The sequence below is a fragment of the Crocuta crocuta genome, unplaced genomic scaffold (assembly GCF_008692635.1).
Source record: "Crocuta crocuta isolate KB4526 unplaced genomic scaffold, BGI_CrCroc_1.0 scaffold176, whole genome shotgun sequence".
NCBI classification, from domain to species: domain Eukaryota; kingdom Metazoa; phylum Chordata; class Mammalia; order Carnivora; family Hyaenidae; genus Crocuta; species Crocuta crocuta.
In genome coordinates this window covers 6,372,866-6,391,899 of record NW_027531905.1, presented here as the reverse complement: position 1 = coordinate 6,391,899, position 19,034 = coordinate 6,372,866, and the positions used below count along the sequence as shown (strand labels likewise).

General features: G+C 35.6%; 1 protein-coding gene across 11 annotated transcripts in view; it reads left to right on the top strand.

The window, feature by feature from the left end:
- Positions 1–19,034, top strand: part of RASSF8 (Ras association domain family member 8) — a 124,122-nt gene that overhangs the window by 90,853 nt on the left and 14,235 nt on the right. For 10 of the 11 annotated variants that reach the window (XM_077774506.1, XM_077774507.1, XM_077774511.1 and 7 more), the window contains one exon: positions 6,137–6,343. In XM_077774506.1, coding sequence (XP_077630632.1) covers positions 6,241–6,343 — 103 coding nt within the window. In that variant the 5' untranslated portion in view covers positions 6,137–6,240. Of the gene's footprint in view, positions 1–3,267; positions 3,330–6,136; positions 6,344–19,034 lie in introns of those variants that run through there. The other variant, XM_077774513.1, reaches the window with a different exon arrangement.

The window sequence follows — 19,034 nt, the reverse complement described above, 5'->3', positions numbered from 1 at the left end:
TGATAGTTCAGATTTCTTAGTGTAACTTAGGACATTTTAAAAACATTTATTTGAATACATTGAATCCTTTTAGAGAAGCCTGCCTTATTCATACTTTAGTTTCTTTATTCATCCCAATTTTGAATATATGTCCCTAAATTCCTAGGTTTGTGACCTTGGGAGAGTTATTTAAACTGAGATTCACTTTTCTCAACTTTAAAATGAGACTGATCATACCTAACTCACTGACTTGTATCGTGAGGAATAAATGAGAAACAGTACACTACGCTGAGCAGATGGTAGGTACTCAGGCCATTCCTTGCCATGGTTGCAGAGCGGTCACTTGAACATGGTAAATCTGGGAAATATTAAATCACTGCATCTTTTTAAATGGTGTGACCTGAAGATAATGAATAGTAGAAGGAAAAGCATGGGTTTGCTGTATATAATAATTAATATGCAAATATTGCTTATCACTGTGAATTTTTTAAAACATAGTATCGAAGAAAAATTCCTATGACTTAATCTTATAAAAAGAAAAATATAAAACCTGTCTTTGGAAGAGATGCCTTAATCATGGCAATTAAGACTTTTCATATAAAAGATGGGGCGCCTGGGTGGCTTAGTCGGTTAAGCGTCCGACTTTCGCTTAGGTCATGATCTCGCAGTTCGTGGGTTTGAGCCCCGCGTCGGGCTCTGTGCTGACTGCCAGCTCAGAGCCTGGAGCCTGTTTCAGTCTGTGACTCCCTCTCTCTCTGACCCTCCCCTGCTCACGCTGTCTCTCTCTCTCTCTCCTAGAAATAAATAAAACATTAAAAAAAAAAAACTTGTCATATAAAAGAAAGAGAAAAACTATTTAATACTCTTATTTGTTCTATATTGTCCCTACAAGTACAACTCTAAATAGTGTATCCATCACTTTGAGTTTCAAAATACATTAAAAGGCTATCAGAAATCTCATTTATATATAGCATATATTCAAAAGTTGGTAATTTTGTATCCTGTAGTTCAGTGGAATACTTTATAGGCATTTGTGTCTTTTCCACTCTCACCCTCCATGCTAAGTTTAACCAGTTTCTCTACTGTAGGGTATCTTGCTGTACATTGTCCCCCAGAGGCAATGTGTTTTGAAATGCTTCCCAAAATTGTTGGACGGGGGAACCTTATTTCCCCATGGTGCATGTCACCCGACTATTGTTCCTAATATTTCATCTGGGGAGGATCTTACTGATATCACTAAGGTCATCTTCCTTCGTGCCCACTTGTAACATTTTGTACCTTTTATGACAGCCTACTCTCTGTGACACCATTTCCAGAACTATTACAGCAAAATAATAGGTTTTCTAAAAGCAACTGAACATTTAACTGGGTTTCCAGAATGCAGAACCAGAGTGTTTTAAACATGCATCACCTGAGCACTACAGTTCAGGGGCAAGTAACCTATGACTGGCATCTGACACAGTTTTCCAGAACCTATTACCTGGACCTACCAAAATCTGTTTTCTTACCCACCTTCTTCCTTCCTAATCTGTTCTCACTCTCTCTCTTCTCCTTTTCCTCCTCCCACATTGTGCTTCATCTGGTCCTGTCCTCCACGTTGTTTTTCTTTTTTTTAAACTTCCATTACTTTCTCATCACCCACAGGCAACATGGACCTATTTTTTTTTCCTTACCTCAATAATTGGCATTAAAAAGTTAATCCTTTTTTATTTTTATTTATTTTTTTTTTTTTAATTTCTAGGAGAGAGAGAGAGAGAGAGACAGCGTGAGCAGGGGAGGGTCAGAGAGAGGGAGTCACAGACCAAAACAGGCTCCAGGCTCTGAGCTGGCAGTCAGCACAGAGCCTGACGCGGGGCTCGAACCCACGAACTGCGAGATCATGACCTAAGCGAAAGTCGGACGCTTAACCAACTAAGCCACCCAGGTGCCCCAGTTAATCCTTTTTTTAGATTGTACCAGTTGTTCTACATAACTTCATAATTCCCACATCAAATTGGTTTTAGAATAAGGTAATCTAAAGTCCCTTTAGTTTTTATTTTTTCACTGGTTTTCTATACAAAAGAGAATTTGGATATCTTACTATTGACTCTAAATTAAAGTACTATTCAGAATATACCACGTTCGTTGTGCAGAATTTCTTTTTGTATGATGCTGAAAGAACTAGTGGCTAGCATCAGTATTTTCTTTAATTCAAGTAGCTAATTTGATTGTAAAGATTTTATTATAACTCATTTTATCTGTATGCTGTTTCTGTAAAGAATGCTTTTATATGCAGTAACCACAGATCTTGAACAAAACTGGACATGAAAGAAATGTTAAAATTGTCAATAAGCCACCTGTATGCTTGTGTCTAATGTCCAGGGGGTAATGAAATTTGCTCAGTAGCTTAATAGTAGCCATCACAAGTAAGTTATACCATTTTAAAATACGCAGTCAACTCTTATTTGTGAGAGCCTTTGGTCCCGACAGTTTTCTCAGCTGATCAAGACCTCGCCTTGTTTAGTGTGTTTTTCTCTTGAAAGACCCCTTATTTGATATTGTTTGTTGATTCATTAACATTGAGCTCACAACCAATAGCACTATAACTCACACCTGAACAAAACCTTGCTAATAACACAGATTTTCTCTGTGAGTCGCTTCATAGCCTTCTTGCATTTAGGAACACTAAATAGTGTCCACACTGCATTTGGGAGCCATTTTCAACAGTGAAATCTCCAACAAAGACCATAAAAATGCCAAAAACATGGCACTAAATACACTGAAAGAAGATAACTTATTGACATTATGAAAGCTGAAATAACAAGGCAGAGTAGGGCCTCTCTGCAACCTCAGCTGGAAATGTGTAAGTCAGGCAACTCAAATTTTCCACTGCTGTATACATGTCTGTGAATGACTGTGAACACATAAATATTGATTTTGGGGTTACAAATAAATTTTAGTAAGTGGGTGATGTCACAAATAAGGAACCCATGAATAATGAGGATTGACTGAAATTGCTTTATTAAAGCACTGGTCTTGGAGGAATATGTCTCCACAAATGTAAATGCTTAATTCCAACAGACTTTCAAAACAGTAAATTGTTTTTAACTTGTTCCCAGTAGCTTCTTACTGAATAAACCTAGTTCTTCATTATAACAATGAAAATAATGGTTCAAATATATAGAAACCTTATGGTGGAAACCTTAACTGAACTATAATATAAGAATACCTTTGCATTAGAACCTTACTTCTACCTGCATCATTGTTTCCATGGAAAAGTGTATTCCAAATTCCAACTGAGAAGCCAAAGCCCTTTAGCTTCTCAAGTCCTCCATTGCAATGATGACCAGTCTACCACACGCACCTACAGTGTAGGACTTTCATTTTCCCTCTCGTCTAGTTCTGGGATTGGGAGCAGAGCCATAGGAATTGGACTCTGGAGGATAGAACAGGATTGCAGCTCCTGGAAGGGAGTACCTAGGGGCTTAGAAAGGGACATATTCTTCAAATGACTTCCATGAATAACACCATGATTTTTAGGGAAGCTAGGATGATTGTTAGTACAGCCCCAAACTTGACAGAAGCCATATTCTAAAAACAGTGGCCCTGTTAGAAATAAAATTTTAGACCAGGCGATCTATTAAGACATCTTTTTTTAACCCTCCTTAAGGATTTAAGTTTGAAAAAGAATATTAGTGATCTTAAAAACGCAGATGCTGGTCTTCTCTGTGATGAGCTGTGGTAGGAAGCCTCTGATCAAGAGGATAAATACCCTGCAAGTTTATATCAACTGTTTATGCTCTGTGTTTCCCCACAATGTTACTATACTCTGTAATATTTAATAGATGTATATGTGTTCTTTGTTCATTTGTATTCTCTTAATGATTAAAAGTTTGAGGTAAACAGTGATAATTCAAGATAGGAAAATATGTGCTCGTGTACTAAAACCTTTATAGAAATAAAAAATGAACCGCATAAGTTTCTTTTAATGGTTTAAAAGCTTTCTTTTGGGGGAGGAGGGCTTTAATGAGATAGGCTATCTTTCTTGCAAGGTTTCCCAAGTTTAAGGTCTTTTAATGAAAAATAATGGACTAGGTATTAAATAGATTTTAATTCAGTTTAGTTTTTTTTTAAATTGATCTGAGATTTTTATTTAATAAAGTAATTTAAATATATTAATTTAATACAATATATTAATGTTGGGTCAATTTTTTAATCTTAATTATATTTCAAGAAAGAATACATATTCTATTTTTAGTAAGCAGAGCGTCTGGCAGAGAAGGAAAAATATCTTCTTTTAAAGTCAGAATTCTTTTTCCTTTCATTAAATGGTCTTTAAATGGATTGGGGACAGTAGCATATTTGGAATTCTCATTTGAAATTTCGAGTATACACCAACCTATTAAATGCTTAGAGTAGTCTAACTGTAAAGGAACTTGTTTAGCTTTATTTGTAGGACTTCTTACATTTCTCTGGGTTTGGAACCCTTCCCCCCGCCCCCCCCCAGAAACTAGCATTTCATTATGGCAATTAGCTTGTCAGAGGCAGATAGCCCTTTTTCTGGGTGTATAGGAAGTTGATGAAACCACAGTACCTTGGTACTGCAGTGTAGGCAGAGGGAGCTGAAGTAACACGCTGGGAACTGTCAGCCTTTCCCTTGTTTTCAGGATGACAAAAAGTATTTTTGCACCTTCCCTGGAGAAAGTAAATAGGTTTATTCGCCTTCGCTCACAAATGTCTGACTCATCTACCCAGGTGGCCTAGAACTATCTTAGGTTCTTTAAGAAAATGCACAAGGACTGTGTTACTGTTTGTAGCAAATGCTGTTTTACTAGAAGAGTTTTTAGTGTTTTTTAAATAAGCTTTTGAATAAGTCATTAATGCTGAAACACCAGTTTCATTATCAGCCTTTAGATAAATTTAAATGTTGTTTTTAATTAATTAAATTAATGTTTATCACATCTCATAAACTGTTAGCATTTTTTTCAAAGAAACCAACAACAACAAAAACAAAAAAAACCCCAGGAAGATCATAGGACAATGGACAATGGACAAATCATAGGTTAAAGGTTTAACACAGGAAGAGCTGAGATTTTTAAAACCTACAGGAAAAAGAATTGTGTGCAATTGATTTTTAGCAAGCTAATAGCATTCTAATCAATACGAGAAATCAAGGCATTTGGTTTGATTGTAGGAGAGTGTGAAAATTTCTGCATGGCATATAAATAATGTGGCTAAACAAAAAAAAAAACAATGGGAAACACAGCAAGTACAACAAATTTGAGATTTATACTATTGGAATAAGTCTTGTAATTTAAGAATATTATCAAAAATAAATGAGAAAAGGCCAAGCAGTTCATACATGGGGAAGTTGCCAGCCTTAAGTAAAGGAATTAGTTTCCATCAACTAATTATTTTATGCACACCTCTGTGTTATACTATGGTTGGTGTTCTAGTTTCTGTGGTGAAAACAACACTCTGTCCTTCTCGGAAGCGAGGAAGGCAAGGGTCACATGAAACAAAGGAATGCAATGGAGTTCTGAAGATACACTTAAAAATGCTGGCAAGGCTGTGGAAACTGGTTCAGTTATTATTCACAAAATGACAAACATCTTTTTTAACCTCAGAAATGATCCTAATGAGGTATTTTTTAAAAATAGCTTATATGTTTTTAAGAAATATCTTCTATGTTGAGCAATAGGGCTTGGTCAAGTAAGTAGCATTTCTTTACCCACTAAAGAGTTACTTTGTAATTAAAATTATAATTACATGGGGCATGTGGGTGGCTCAATCCGTTAAGCATCCAACTCTTGATCTTGGCTCAGGTCATGATCTCACAGTTCATGGGATTGAGCTCCATGTCATGCTCTGCACTGACAGCATGGAACATTCTTGAGATTCTCTCTGCCCCTCCCCTGCTTGTGCGCTCGCTTGCTCTCTCAAAAATAAATGAATTAATGAATGAATGAATGAATTAATGAATAAAATTATATGAAATAATGTCATGAATAAGTGGCTATAGTTGTATTCATACTGCTGAATTCATTTCTGTGAAATAAGTAAGTACTTGGCATTAATGGTAGTAAGATTATGAGATACTAAAATTTCTTTTGAATGATACTTAAAAGAAGAAATTTTAAGACTCATTTTTTTAAAAAATGTTTTTTCTTCTTTTTAGTTGACTACACAAGACTCCGCCTTCCTCACATTTCCATAGCCAGCGACATGACCTGACACCTTGATGACCAGTCTCAGGGCCCTTGGGTGACTGGCTGGTGCACCATGGAACTTAAAGTATGGGTGGATGGAGTTCAGAGGATTGTTTGTGGGGTCACCGAAGTTACAACTTGCCAGGAGGTTGTAATAGCCTTAGCTCAAGCAATAGGTAAGTGAACTCTCTGGGAGTCTCAGACAAAATGGTTTATCCTTCCTATTGTTTGGAGTTTTTTGTATTAAATATAGATTTCCAGTTTTTTGTTTATTTGGTTCCATAATACAACTCGAGAGCGCACTTATTTACAGTTCCCCGTGCTTAAGTAAATCTGTAAAGACACTTGTTTTCTGGCTCCCCTCAGATTTAACTGATCTCAAGTCTAGAGTCTGCACTGTCTTCTACTATCTTGTTGTTTATCCTAAACAATGATTTCTAGAACTAAAGATGTTTTCTTGAGCCAAAACATAGATATCCTAGTTCCCAGATCCCTCATTAGGAAAAAACCCTATTTACTGTTTATTCTGACTATTTTTTTGAAAAGAAAAATGCTGGGGTACCTGGGTGGCTCAGTCAGTTGAGCATCCAACTCTTGATTTTGGCTTAGGTCATGATCCCAGGGTCATGGGATAGAGCTGAGCATGGAGCCTGCTTAAGATGTCCTCTCTCTCTTTCTTTCTCTCCCTCTTTTCCACTTGCATACTCTCTCTTGAGGAGCCTGAGGTGGCCCAGTCAGTTAAGTATTCAGCTCTTCATTTCTGCTCAGGTCGTGATCTCACAACTCATGAGATTGAGCCCCGCATCTGGCTTCACACTAACAGTGTTAAACTGTTAAAAATAAACATTTTTAAAAAATAAAAATAAGGGGCACCTTGGTGGCTCAGTTGGTTAAGCATCCGACTTTGGCTCAGTCATGATCTCACAGTTTGTGGGTTCAAGCTCCACATCAGCCTCTATGCTGACAGTGCTGAGCCTGCTTGGTATTCTTTCTCTCCCTCTCTCTCTGCCGCTCCCTCACTTGTGAGCGCTCTCTTTCCCTCTCTCTCTTTCTCTCTCTCTCAAAATAAATAAACATTAAAAAAAGATACTGCTCTTTAAAAAATGAAAATAAAAGTAAAAATGCACAAATACCATGGTTCTTCAATAGCAAGATAATGTGTGCTTTTTAAAATCTTACTATACAGTGAAGATGTTGTCAGGTACATCATATTCACCTGCATAGTTGTAACTTTTCTTCTTATTAGTCTCAGTTTATCTTTATCATATCCTGTATTGTTTTTTAGTTGCTTTAACCTTTTTGGAACATGATAAGGGCATAAGCACCTGCATCAGAAAAGCTAGTAATGTGAGTTACACCTTATATTTGCATCTTAAGTCAGTCATTTAGCAAACATGATTAAAAAGAAGTTGTATCCAGCACCATGCCAGGTGCTCAGTGCCTCTTTGTCTTTGAGCAACTGATCATAAGTTTACTTTGTGTCATGCTAATTTATATTGGAAACATGTCAGGTTCATTTAGGATTGAGAAAAATCACCCTGTACCATGATACCTTAGCATTTTGTAGAGGCAATTGTGGCAGATACACTGTTAGAAGTTGCCAATGCCCTGTGCAAAGATAGAGACTTTTTGTTTTTTATGTTTGTTTATTTTTGAAAGAGAATGGGAGTAGGGAAGAGGCAGAGAGATGGGAACAGAAGATCTGAGGCCGGCTCTGCACTGACAGCAGCAAGCCCAATATGGGGCTCAAACTCATGAACCGTGAGATCATGACCTGAGCTGAAGTTGGACACTCAGCTGACAAAGCCACCCAGATACCCCAAGACTTTCTTTTAATACTGATATCTTGATTTTTCCTTAAATACTGTGTGGCACATACATATGTTAAAATAATGCTAAAAATCCTAGGCTTTCCCACTCAATGAAGTTCTTGCATTTGGGCCTATTTATATTTGTGGACTTAAGTTTAACTATTAAAGAAGGGAAAATTAAGGCATTTAATTTTTTTTCATATTCTTTGCAACCAACTTATTTAGTAATTGTCCCTTTTAAAAACTTGATAAAGTATTCTAAGTAATGATTATAAAGATTCTCACAGATTTGAATAAACAGTGGATGAACTCAATGAGAACTTCAACAAAGTTATAGGAAACATTAAAGAATAACCAACTAGAGTTGAAGAATTGAAATGAAAAATACATTTCATTTTCAAGGGAATCAGGAGCAGAGTAGAGGATATAGAAGAATGGACCAGCAATTTGGAAGACAGGGTAATGGAAGGCAACCAACCTGAACAGCAAAAAGAAAAAAGAATAGTAAAAAATAAGAAGAGGTTAGGGGTGCCTGGGTGGCTCAGTCAGTTGGGTGTCTGACTTCAGCTCAGGTCATGATCTCACAGATCGTGGGTTCAGGCCCCGCATCAGGCTCTGTGCTGACAGCTAGCTCAGAGCCGGGAGCCTGTCTTCGGATTCTGTGTCTCCTTCTCCCTCTCTCTCTGACCCTCCCCTGCTCATGCTGTCTCTATCTCTCTCTCAAAAAATAAATAAATAAAATATTTTTAAAAAAATAAGAAGAGGTTAAGGGAATTCAAAAATATCATCAAGCATAATAACATTCACATTATAGGAATCCCAAAAGAATAAGATACAGAAGGAAACAGAAAACTTATTTGAGGAAATAATAGCTGAAAACTTTCTTAATCTGAGGGAGGAAACAGATGTCCAGGTCCAGGAACAGAGAGCCGCAAACAAAATGAACCCAAGGAAGTTCACACCAAAATACATAATAATTAAAATGGCAAAAACTAAAGATAAAAAGAGAATATTAAAAGCAGCAAGAGAAAAACAAACACATATAAAGGAAGCTCCATAAGGCTGTCAGCTGATTTTTCCGCAGAAACTTTGTGGGCCAAAAGGGAGTGGCATGATATTTTCAAAGTACTAAAAGGAGAAAACCTACAACCCAACAAGGTTATCATTCAAGCCGAAAGGGATATAGAGTTTCCCAAACAAAAGTTAAAGGAGCTTATCATCATTGAACTGGTCTTACAAGAAATGTTAAAAGGAATTCTTTAACTGGAAAGAAAAGACCATGACTAGAAATTAGAAAATTACAAAAGAAAAGGAAAATATTTTACTGGTAAAAATAGATCAACCACATATGAAGCCAATTTGGAAGTTCAAACACAAAAAATAGTAAAAATCAACTATATCTACAAAAATTAGTCAGTGGGCACACAATATAAAAAGTAAACTATCACATACATAAAATGTAGATAGGGGAGTAAAAATTTAGTGTTTTAGAATGTGTTCAAATTTAAGTTATTATCAACTTCATACAGACTGCCGTACACATAGGATGTTATATATGAACCCCATGGCAACCACAAATCAAAAATCCATAGTAAATACACAAAAAATAAAGAAAAAGGAATCCACACAAAACACTAAAGAAAGAAAGGCAACAAGAGAAGAAAGGAACAGAGAAAATCTACAAAAACAACCAGTAAAAAATTAACAAAAGGCAATGAGTATATACTCATCAATAATTATTTTAAATATAAATGGACTAAATGCTCCAATCAGAAAAAAGTGTGACAAAATGGAGTTTTAAAAAAGGCCCATCTATATGCTGCCTATAAGAGAAAAATTCATGTCAAAAGACGCAGACTAAAAGTAAAGGGATGGGAAAAGGTATTCCATACAAATGGAGGCAGAAAAAAAGGTGCAGTAGCAGTACTTATATCAGACAAAATTTACTTTAAAATAAAGACTGTAATAGGAGGTTTTTAAATAGGCATTATGTAATGATAAAAGGGTTCAATCCAAAAGCAAATATTAACAGACATAAAGGGAAAAATTTATAGTAACACAGTAATAGTAGGGGACGTTAACACCTCATTTATATCAATGAATAGAGCACCCAGACAGAAAATCAGTAGGAAACTGTGACTTTGAACCACACATTAGACCAGATGGATTTAATGATTAATAGAATACTCTACCCAGAAACAGCAGAATACACATTCTGCACACAGGATATTCTCCAGGATAGATCATGTTAGGCCACAAAATAAATCTCAGTAAATTTAAGAAGACTAAAGTCGTATCAAGCATTTTTTCTTTTCTTTTTTAATATAATTTATTGTCAAATTGGCTAACATACAGTGTGTAAAGTGTGCTCTTGGTTTTTGGGGTACATTCCCATGGTTCATTGCTTACACACAACACTGAGTGCTCATCCCAACAAGTGCCCTCTGAAGTGCCCATTACCCATTTTTCCCTCTCCTCACTCCCCACATCAAACCCCAGTTTGTTCTCTGTATTTAAGGGTCTCTTGTGGTTTGCCCTCTTTCCTCTCTGTTTGTGACTATTTTTTCCTCTTCTCTTCCCTTGTGGTCTCCTGTTAAGTTTCTCAAGATCCACATATGAGTGAAAATATATAATATCTGTCTTTCTCTGACTGACTTATTTTACTCAGCATAATACTTTCCAGTTCCATCCACATTGCTGCAACTGGCATGACTTCATTCTTTCTAATTGCCAAGTAGTATTCCATTGTATATATAAACCACATCTTCTTTATCCATTCATCAGTTGATGGGCTTTTGGGCTCTTTCCATAATTTGGCTCTTGTTAAAAGTGCTGCTATTAACATTGGGGTACATGGGCCCCTTTAAATCAGCACCCCTGTATCCTTTGGATAAATTCCTTGTAGTACTGTTGCTGGGTTGTAGGGTAGTTCTATTTTTAATTTTTTGAAGAACCTCCACACTGTTTTCCAGAGCAGCTGTACCAGTTTGCATTTCCACCAACAGTGCAAGAAGGTTCCCGTTTCTCCACATCCTTGCCAGCACCTGTAATTTCCTGAGTTGTTCATTTTAGGCACTCTGACAGGTGTGAGGTTGTAGCTCAATGTGGTTTTGATTTGTATTTCCCTGATGATGAGTGATGAGCATCGTTACATGTGTCTGTTGGCCATCTGGATGTTGTCTTTGGAAAAGTGTCTATTCATGTCTTCTGCCCATTTCTTCAGGGGATTACCTGTTTTTTGGATGTTGAGTTTGGTTACTTCTTTATAGATTTTGGATACTAACCCTTTATCCGATATATCATCTGCAAATATCTTTTCCTATTCTGTCAGTTGCCTTTTAGTTCTTTTGATTGTTTCCTTTACAGTGCAGAAGCTTTTTATCTTGATGAGGTCCCATGAGTTCATTTTTGCTCTTGATTCCCTTGCCTTTGGCAGTGTGTCAAGCAAGAAATTACTGCGGCTGAGTTCAAAGAAGTTGTTTCCTGCTTTCTCCTCTAGGGTTTTGATGGTTTCCTGTCTCACGTTTAGGTCTTTCATCCATTTTGAGTTCATTTTTTGTGTATGGTGTAAGAAAGTGGTTTAGTTTCATTCTTCTGCACGTTATTGTCCAGTTCTCCCAGCACCATTTGCTAAAGAGATTGTCTTTTTTCCACTGAATTCTCTTTCCTGCCTTGTTAAAGATTAGTTAGCCATACATTTGTGGGTCCAATTCTGGGTTCTCTATTCTATTTCATTGGTTTATGTGTCCCTTTGTGTGCCAATACCGTAGTGTCTTGATGATTACAGCTTTGTAGTAGAGACTAAAGTCTGGAATTGTGATGCCTCCCACTTTGGGGTTTTTTTTTTTCAATATTACTTTGGCTATTCACAGTCTTTTGTGATTCCATACAAATTTTAGGATTCTTTGTTCTAGCTTTGAGAAGAATGCCAGTGCAATTTTGATTGGGGTTGCATTGAGTGTGTAGATTGCTTTGGGTAGTATTGACATTGTAACAATATTTATTATTCCAATCCATGAACATGGAATGTTTTTCCAATTCTTTGTGTCTTCTTCAATTTCCTTCATAAGTTTTCTATAGTTTTCCACATACAGATCTTTTATATATAAAACGTATATAAATATAGATTTATTCCTAGGTATTTTATGGTTCTTGGTACAATTGTAAAGGGGATCAATTTCTTGATTTCTTCTACCATCTTTCTAAATACAACAACATGAAATTAATTGCAAGGAAAAAAAAAACTAGAAAAACCCAAACACATGGGGGCTGCACAGTCTCCATGTAGAATCAAAGGTCAGTGAAGAATCAAAGAGGAAATTTAAAAAATACATGAAGACAAATGAAAATGGAAACACAACAGTTCAGAATCTTTGGGATACAGCAAAAGCATTTCTTTTTTTTTTTTTNGTTTATTTCTGCTCTAATTTTTACTATTTCTCTTCTTCTACTGGGTTTAGGGCGTTCTTGTTGCTCAGCAAAAGCATTTCTAAGGGATATTTATACCAATACAGGCCTACCTCAAGAAACAAGAAAAATCTCAAACAATCTAACCTTACAACTAAAAGAGCTAGAAGAAAAAAAAAGGGACAAAGCCCAAAGTTAGTAAAAACAAGGAAACAATAATGGTTAGTGTGGAAACAAATGAAATAGCAACTTTAAAAAAATCAATGAAACTAAGTTCTTTGAAAAGATAAAGTTGCCAGACCATTACCGACCTTCAGGTAGAAAAAAAGAGAAAACTCAAATAAATAAAAATCTGAAATGAAAGAGGAGAAATAACGACACAGCAGAAACACAAAGGATTGTGAGAATACAGAGAAAAACTATATGCCAACAAGTTGGATAACCTAGAAGAAATTGTTACATTTCTAGAAACATAAAATCTTTCAAAACTGAATCAAAAGAATAGAAAACCTGTATGTAGTTATGATGTCATCTGCAAACAGTGCAAACAGATTACTGGTAACGAAATTGAATTGGTAATAAATTACCAATAAACATAAGTCTAGGACCAGATAGCTTCACAGGTGAATTCTACCAAACATTTAAAATTTAAATAATAGCTAATATGTGTTCTTCTAAAACTTTCAAATTCACTCTACAAGACCAGCTTCTGTTACCCTAATAGCAAAACCAGACAAAGATACTACAAAAAAAGAAAACTACAGGCCAATATCCCTGATGAATGTAGATGCAAAAATCCTTAACAAAATCTTAGCAAACTGAATTCAGCAATACATAAAAGGATCATTCAACACCACCAAGTGGGATTTATTTCAGGGATGCAAGGATGGTTCGTTATTCACAAATCAGCTAATATTCACAAATCAACTAATGTGTACCTCATATTAACAAGAGGGAGGATAAAAAGCTATGGTTATGTCAACAGATGCAGAAAACACATTTGACAAAATGCATCTCTTTGTGATAAAAACTCTCAACAAATGTGGATTTAAAGGGAACATACCTCAGCATAATAAAGGCTATATATGAAAAACCCACAGCAAACATCATACTCAATGGGGAAAAACTAAAAGCTTTTCCTCTAATATTAAGGTATAAGACAAGGATGTTTACTCTTATCGCTTTTATTTAATATAGTACAGGAAGCCCTAGCCACAGCAATCAGAAAAGAAAAAAATAAAAGGCATCCAAATTGTTAAGGAAGAAAGAACTCACTATTTGCGGATGACATCATAACTATATATAGAAAACCCTAAAGACTACACTAAAAAACTACTAGAACTAACAAATGAGTTCAGTATAGTTGCAGGATATAAAATTAATATACAGGAATCTGCTGGGTTTCTATACACTAATAATAAAGTAGCAGTAAGATAAATTAAGAAAACAGTCCCCTTTACAGTAGCACCCAAAAGAATAAAATACTTAGGAATAAATTAAGCCAAGGAGGTGAAAAACCTACACTGTAAAAACTCTAAGACTTTGATGAAAAAAGTTGAAAGAAACACAGATAGATATATCATACTCATGGATTTGAAGAATTAATATTGCTAAAGTGTCTATACTATCCAAAGCCATTTATAGATTCAATGCAGTCCCTATCAAAATACAAATATTACTTTTCTCAGAACTAGAACAAATAATTCTAAAATACATACAGAAGCACAAGAGACCTCGAATAGCTAAAGCAATCTGGAGAAGGAACAACAAAGCTGGAGGTTTGACAATCCCGTATTTCAAGATATACTACGAAGCTTATAATAAAACAGTATGTTACCATTAGACATATAGATCATTGGATCTGTACTCTAATCACTGTCAGTCTCTGACAAGGAAGGCAAGAATATACAATGGAGAAAAGATGGTCTCCTCAATAAATGGTGTTGGGAAAACTGGATAGCTACATGCAACGAAATGAAACCAGCACTTTCTTAGACCACACACAAAAATAAGCTGAAGGTGGATTTTCCCCCACTAAGATAAGTTAAAGACCTAAATGTGAGACCTGAAACCGTAAAACTCCTAAAAGAAAACAGGCAGTAATCCTTTGGACACTGGTCTTGGCAACATATTTATGGATATGTATCCTCAGGCAAGGGAGACAAAAGCAAAAAAAAAAGTATTGGGACTACACCAAGATAAAAAGCTTTTCCATTGCAAAAGAAGCCATCAACAAAAAGACAGCCTACTGAATGGGAGAAGATATTTGCAAGTGATAGATCTGATTAGGGGTTAATATATAAAATTTCTTAAGAAATACAACTGAACACCATAAAACCAAAGAACTGCTTAAAAATGGGCAGAGGATCTGAATAGACATTTTTCCAAAGAAGACATACAGACAGCCAACAGACATAAACACCTAAAAAGTTGTTCAACATCACTAATCATCAGGGAAACGCAAATCAGAATTACAATAAGATATTACCTCACACCTATCAGAATGGTTAGTATCAAAAAGACAAGAAATAACAAGTGTTGGTGAAAATGTGGCAAAAAAGGGAACCTTTGTGCACTGCTTGGGAGAATGTAAATTGGTGCAGCAACTATGAAAAAGAACATGGAGTTTCCTCAAAAAATTAAAAATAGAAATATCATATGATTCAGTAATTCCACTTCTGGGTATTTGCCCAAAGAAAACAAAAACACTAGTTTGAAAAAATAAATGCGCCTCTATGTTTGTTGCAGAATTATTTACAATAGCCAAGATATGGGAGCAATCTAAATCTCCGTCAATACATGAGTGGGTAAAGAAGATATAGCATATATATGTAACATAATATTCTCAGCCATAGAAAAGAATGAGATCTTGCCATTTGCAACAGTTTGGATAGACCTAGAAGCTATTATTGAAATCAGTCAGACAGAGAAAGACAGATACCAAATGATTTCACTTAAATGTGGAATCTGAAAAACAAAACAAATTAAAAAAGACTCATAAATAATAGAGAACGCGCTGGTGGTTGCGAGAGAGGAAGGGTGTGGAGATTGGCAAAATAGATGAAGGAGCTTAAGGGGTACAAACTTTCAAGTAAAAATAAATAAGTCACAGTGATGAAAAATAGAGCATAGGGAATGTAGTCAGTAATAGTATATGAACATTGTATGATGGCAGATGGTAACTACACTTATTGTGATGAGCATTGCATAAAATAGAGAATTGTCAAATCACTATGTATATTCCTGAAACTGATAAAACATTGTATATCAGCTATACTTCATAATAAAAATAAATGAAAAATTGAAAGACAAGAAAATAAAACATAGAAACTGACAGGTATTTTGTCTCAAGACCCAATTACATATATACGAACCAAAATAAAGTCATTTAGGCATATTAATATTTAAAAAATAGTTTTAAGACCAAGGATACTACAAGCAAAAAAGAGACTTACATTAGTATATAGAAGATTTAACTCAAAAGAAAATAAAAGATTGTAAATTTATTTATAATTTGTAATTAATTTATAAATTACATTGCCTCACATATATAAATAAAAACCAATGGCACTGGAAAGAGAAACTGATACTCCACTATCATAATGGGAGATTGTAAATATACTCCAATGACTAATTAGAAGAAATAACAAATCAGAAAAATTCACATAATTTATTTGAATAAAAATATTCAGCTTTTTTTTCTGCTTAGCGAAAACTAAAATTGCAATTGTCAAATCCAACTTTCTCTGTTATATTTGAGAACCAAGCCATGGGTTGGGGGGCACCTATGTGGCTCAGTCAGTTAAGTATCTGACCTTGGCTCAGGTCATGATCTCACAGTTCATGAGTTCAAGCCCTGCATCAGGCTTTGTGCTCACAGCTCAGAGCCTGTAGCCTGCTTCAGATTCTGTGTCTCCCTCTCTCTCTGCCCCTCCCCCATTCGTACTCTGTTTCTCTCTGTCTCTCAAAAATAAATAAATGGTTAAAAATTTCAAAACAGGGGCACCTGGGTGGTTCAGTCCTTTAGGTGTCCGACTCCAGCTCAGGTCATGATCTCGCGGTTTATGGGTTCGGGCCCCACGTCGGGCTCTGTGCTGACAGCTCAGAGCCTGGAGGCTGCTTCAGATTCTGTGTTTCCCTCTCTTTCTGCTCCTCCTCTGTTCATGCTCTCTCTCTCCCCAAAAATAAACGAACATTAAAAAAAATTTTTTTTTAAATTTCAAAACAAAAGAATCAAGCCAGGGGCAGTAGTTTAAAAGAAAATGAGTGTATTCTACAGGGTGGCTAAGGAGTGCAGTAAGCTGCATCTGTGCGTATCATATGGTAGCCAAATTTTCTACACAGAATTTCAAACAGAAAATGCCCAGATGTGCCAGGTGTGTGTTCATCCATTTGAACTAAACAGTGTACTGTGCTTGTTTGTGAACAAGCTAAAAAGAAGTTTAACTAAAATCTACCCCCATTTTTGCTTTCTCAATAACTCAGTCCAGACTGTTTTGAAAAGTTGACAACTTGAATGTAAAGGTTTTATATTTCTCGAAATTTGGCCAAACAACTCTTTTTCTGTATCATAAATACTTCATTAAATTCAGAATTCATCTGAGAGATGACTCAACTGGCAACCAGCCGAGGACTGTTGATCCTTGTTTCTCTTCTGCTGTAAGATTTTCTCAGCTTCAAATGCTGTACGCTTTGGTACATACTTAAATATTTATCCATATTGTAATGTGGGTTATTGGTATTCAGAGTTTAAACACTAAATGAAAGTTTTATAGTATTATTTTGACCTAATTTCCACTGTAAGAAACAATAAGGGGTTTATTAATTAGGGAATATTAGTGCTGTGACACAGCCCCAGAATTTCTGTGGTTTAACACAGTAGAAGTTTAGGTATCCTCTTAGCAGTGTGTGCACTGACAGAGCAAACTGCAGATGCTTCTAAAAACTTTATACTGAAACAACTTGTAGAATACCTTCCTGGGTTCAAACCCACATATTTCCCTCATGGGGTGGAAACACTATAGATATATTCTTGATTAGGATTTATTGAATTTTTTGGATAGCTAGAATTACTTTCAGGAAATCATCAGGACATAAAAATATTTACATAACTTGCTAATCTGCAAATATATATGGCAGCAAACATTTTCTGACTCAGTGCTGCTAATCAATTGAATCAGATTAGAAAATAGCTAAAAATAGAACATAAATTGGTAAAAGATGTTGAATGCATCTAATAGTATAGAAAGAAATCCTTTCTACTCTGATCTGTGACTACGTTGACAGGTTATATCTAGGTGGTCGAATAATGAGACAGAATAACAAAATAAAAACAACTGAAACACTTAAGTGGCATGAAGTGGATAAACTGGCCTGCAGCATGCTATGTGTTTGGTCACTGTATACATCTTGGGCTTTTTGAAACATTCCCAATTTCAGATATATTATCTTGTTTCTCCCGTAAACTGTCCCAGAAATGCCCTTATTTCACAATTCAAACTGCTTCTCAAATCTGTATGTGAAACAAAAAGCCGTTGACTATTCATCTGTTTCAAGTTATAGTCCAGAAAATGCATTTGCTTTTACACTATTCCCGAAATATGAAAAGAATGTATTTCTGCCCTCAAGTAGCTTAGAACTTAAGTAAAGTATGGCTAACAAAAGATTAGAGAGGAAAAGAGGAGGAAGAAATCAAGGAGACTGAGGGAAAAGTTTTCTGATTCACACTCCTTTGTTTCCTTGTACCATTTGAAGTACCAAAGATTTATAATTTTTCTCTGTTCCCACTTCTTGTGATCTTGTTACCAGATCTCCTTCAACTGGGGCCAGAGTTAGTATTTAATATAAACAAATTGATTGGAGCTGGGGTCCAAGGTGCAGTGAACTGTTCCTAGGAAGCCTTGTTTTGTATAATTTGCCCCATGAAGATCAGTTTTCAAACAAGCACATTTTATACTGAATTCTAGCTTAACTATTTAATGCTTCTTTTCTCTGGAAGTCCCCCTATAGTAGGGATCCTGCTTGTTTATTCTTCTTACACCATTGCTTTGCCTAAAGTAAGTATTCAGTAAAACATAGTTTCTAAAACAGTGCTGTCCAGTAGAACTTTCTGCAAGGATAATAATGGTATCTGTCCTCTGTTGTATAGTAACCACTAGCCACATGCAGCTACTGAGTACTTGAGATGTGGCTAGTATAACTGAGAAAATGAATTTTTAATTAAAATGTATATGTGGCTAGTGGTTCATGGATATTGTAGTAAACAGTTCTCGAAGATGACTAATTGGTATGTCAGACTTAAAATATCAGAACCCAAGCTCTGTATCTCAACTACTGCCCACCCACATTTCTTCTTTGTTCTTACCTCAACAAATTGAAAAAAACTCTTTTAATTGATTAGACCTACAACTTTAATGCGATCTTTCTCTTTTTGTTCTATCTTACAACCAACCCATCAACAAATCCTATCTGTACTACCTTCAGTACCTATGCAGAATCTTGTTTCTCTTCACAGTCACTGTTAACACCTTGATATAAGCAACCATCATTTCTCACATAGGTTTTTGCTGTAGCCTTCTAACTCCTCTCCCCTGCATCATCTTGGTCCCCTCCAGCTTATTCTTAACAGATTTATTTTATTTAATGTTTA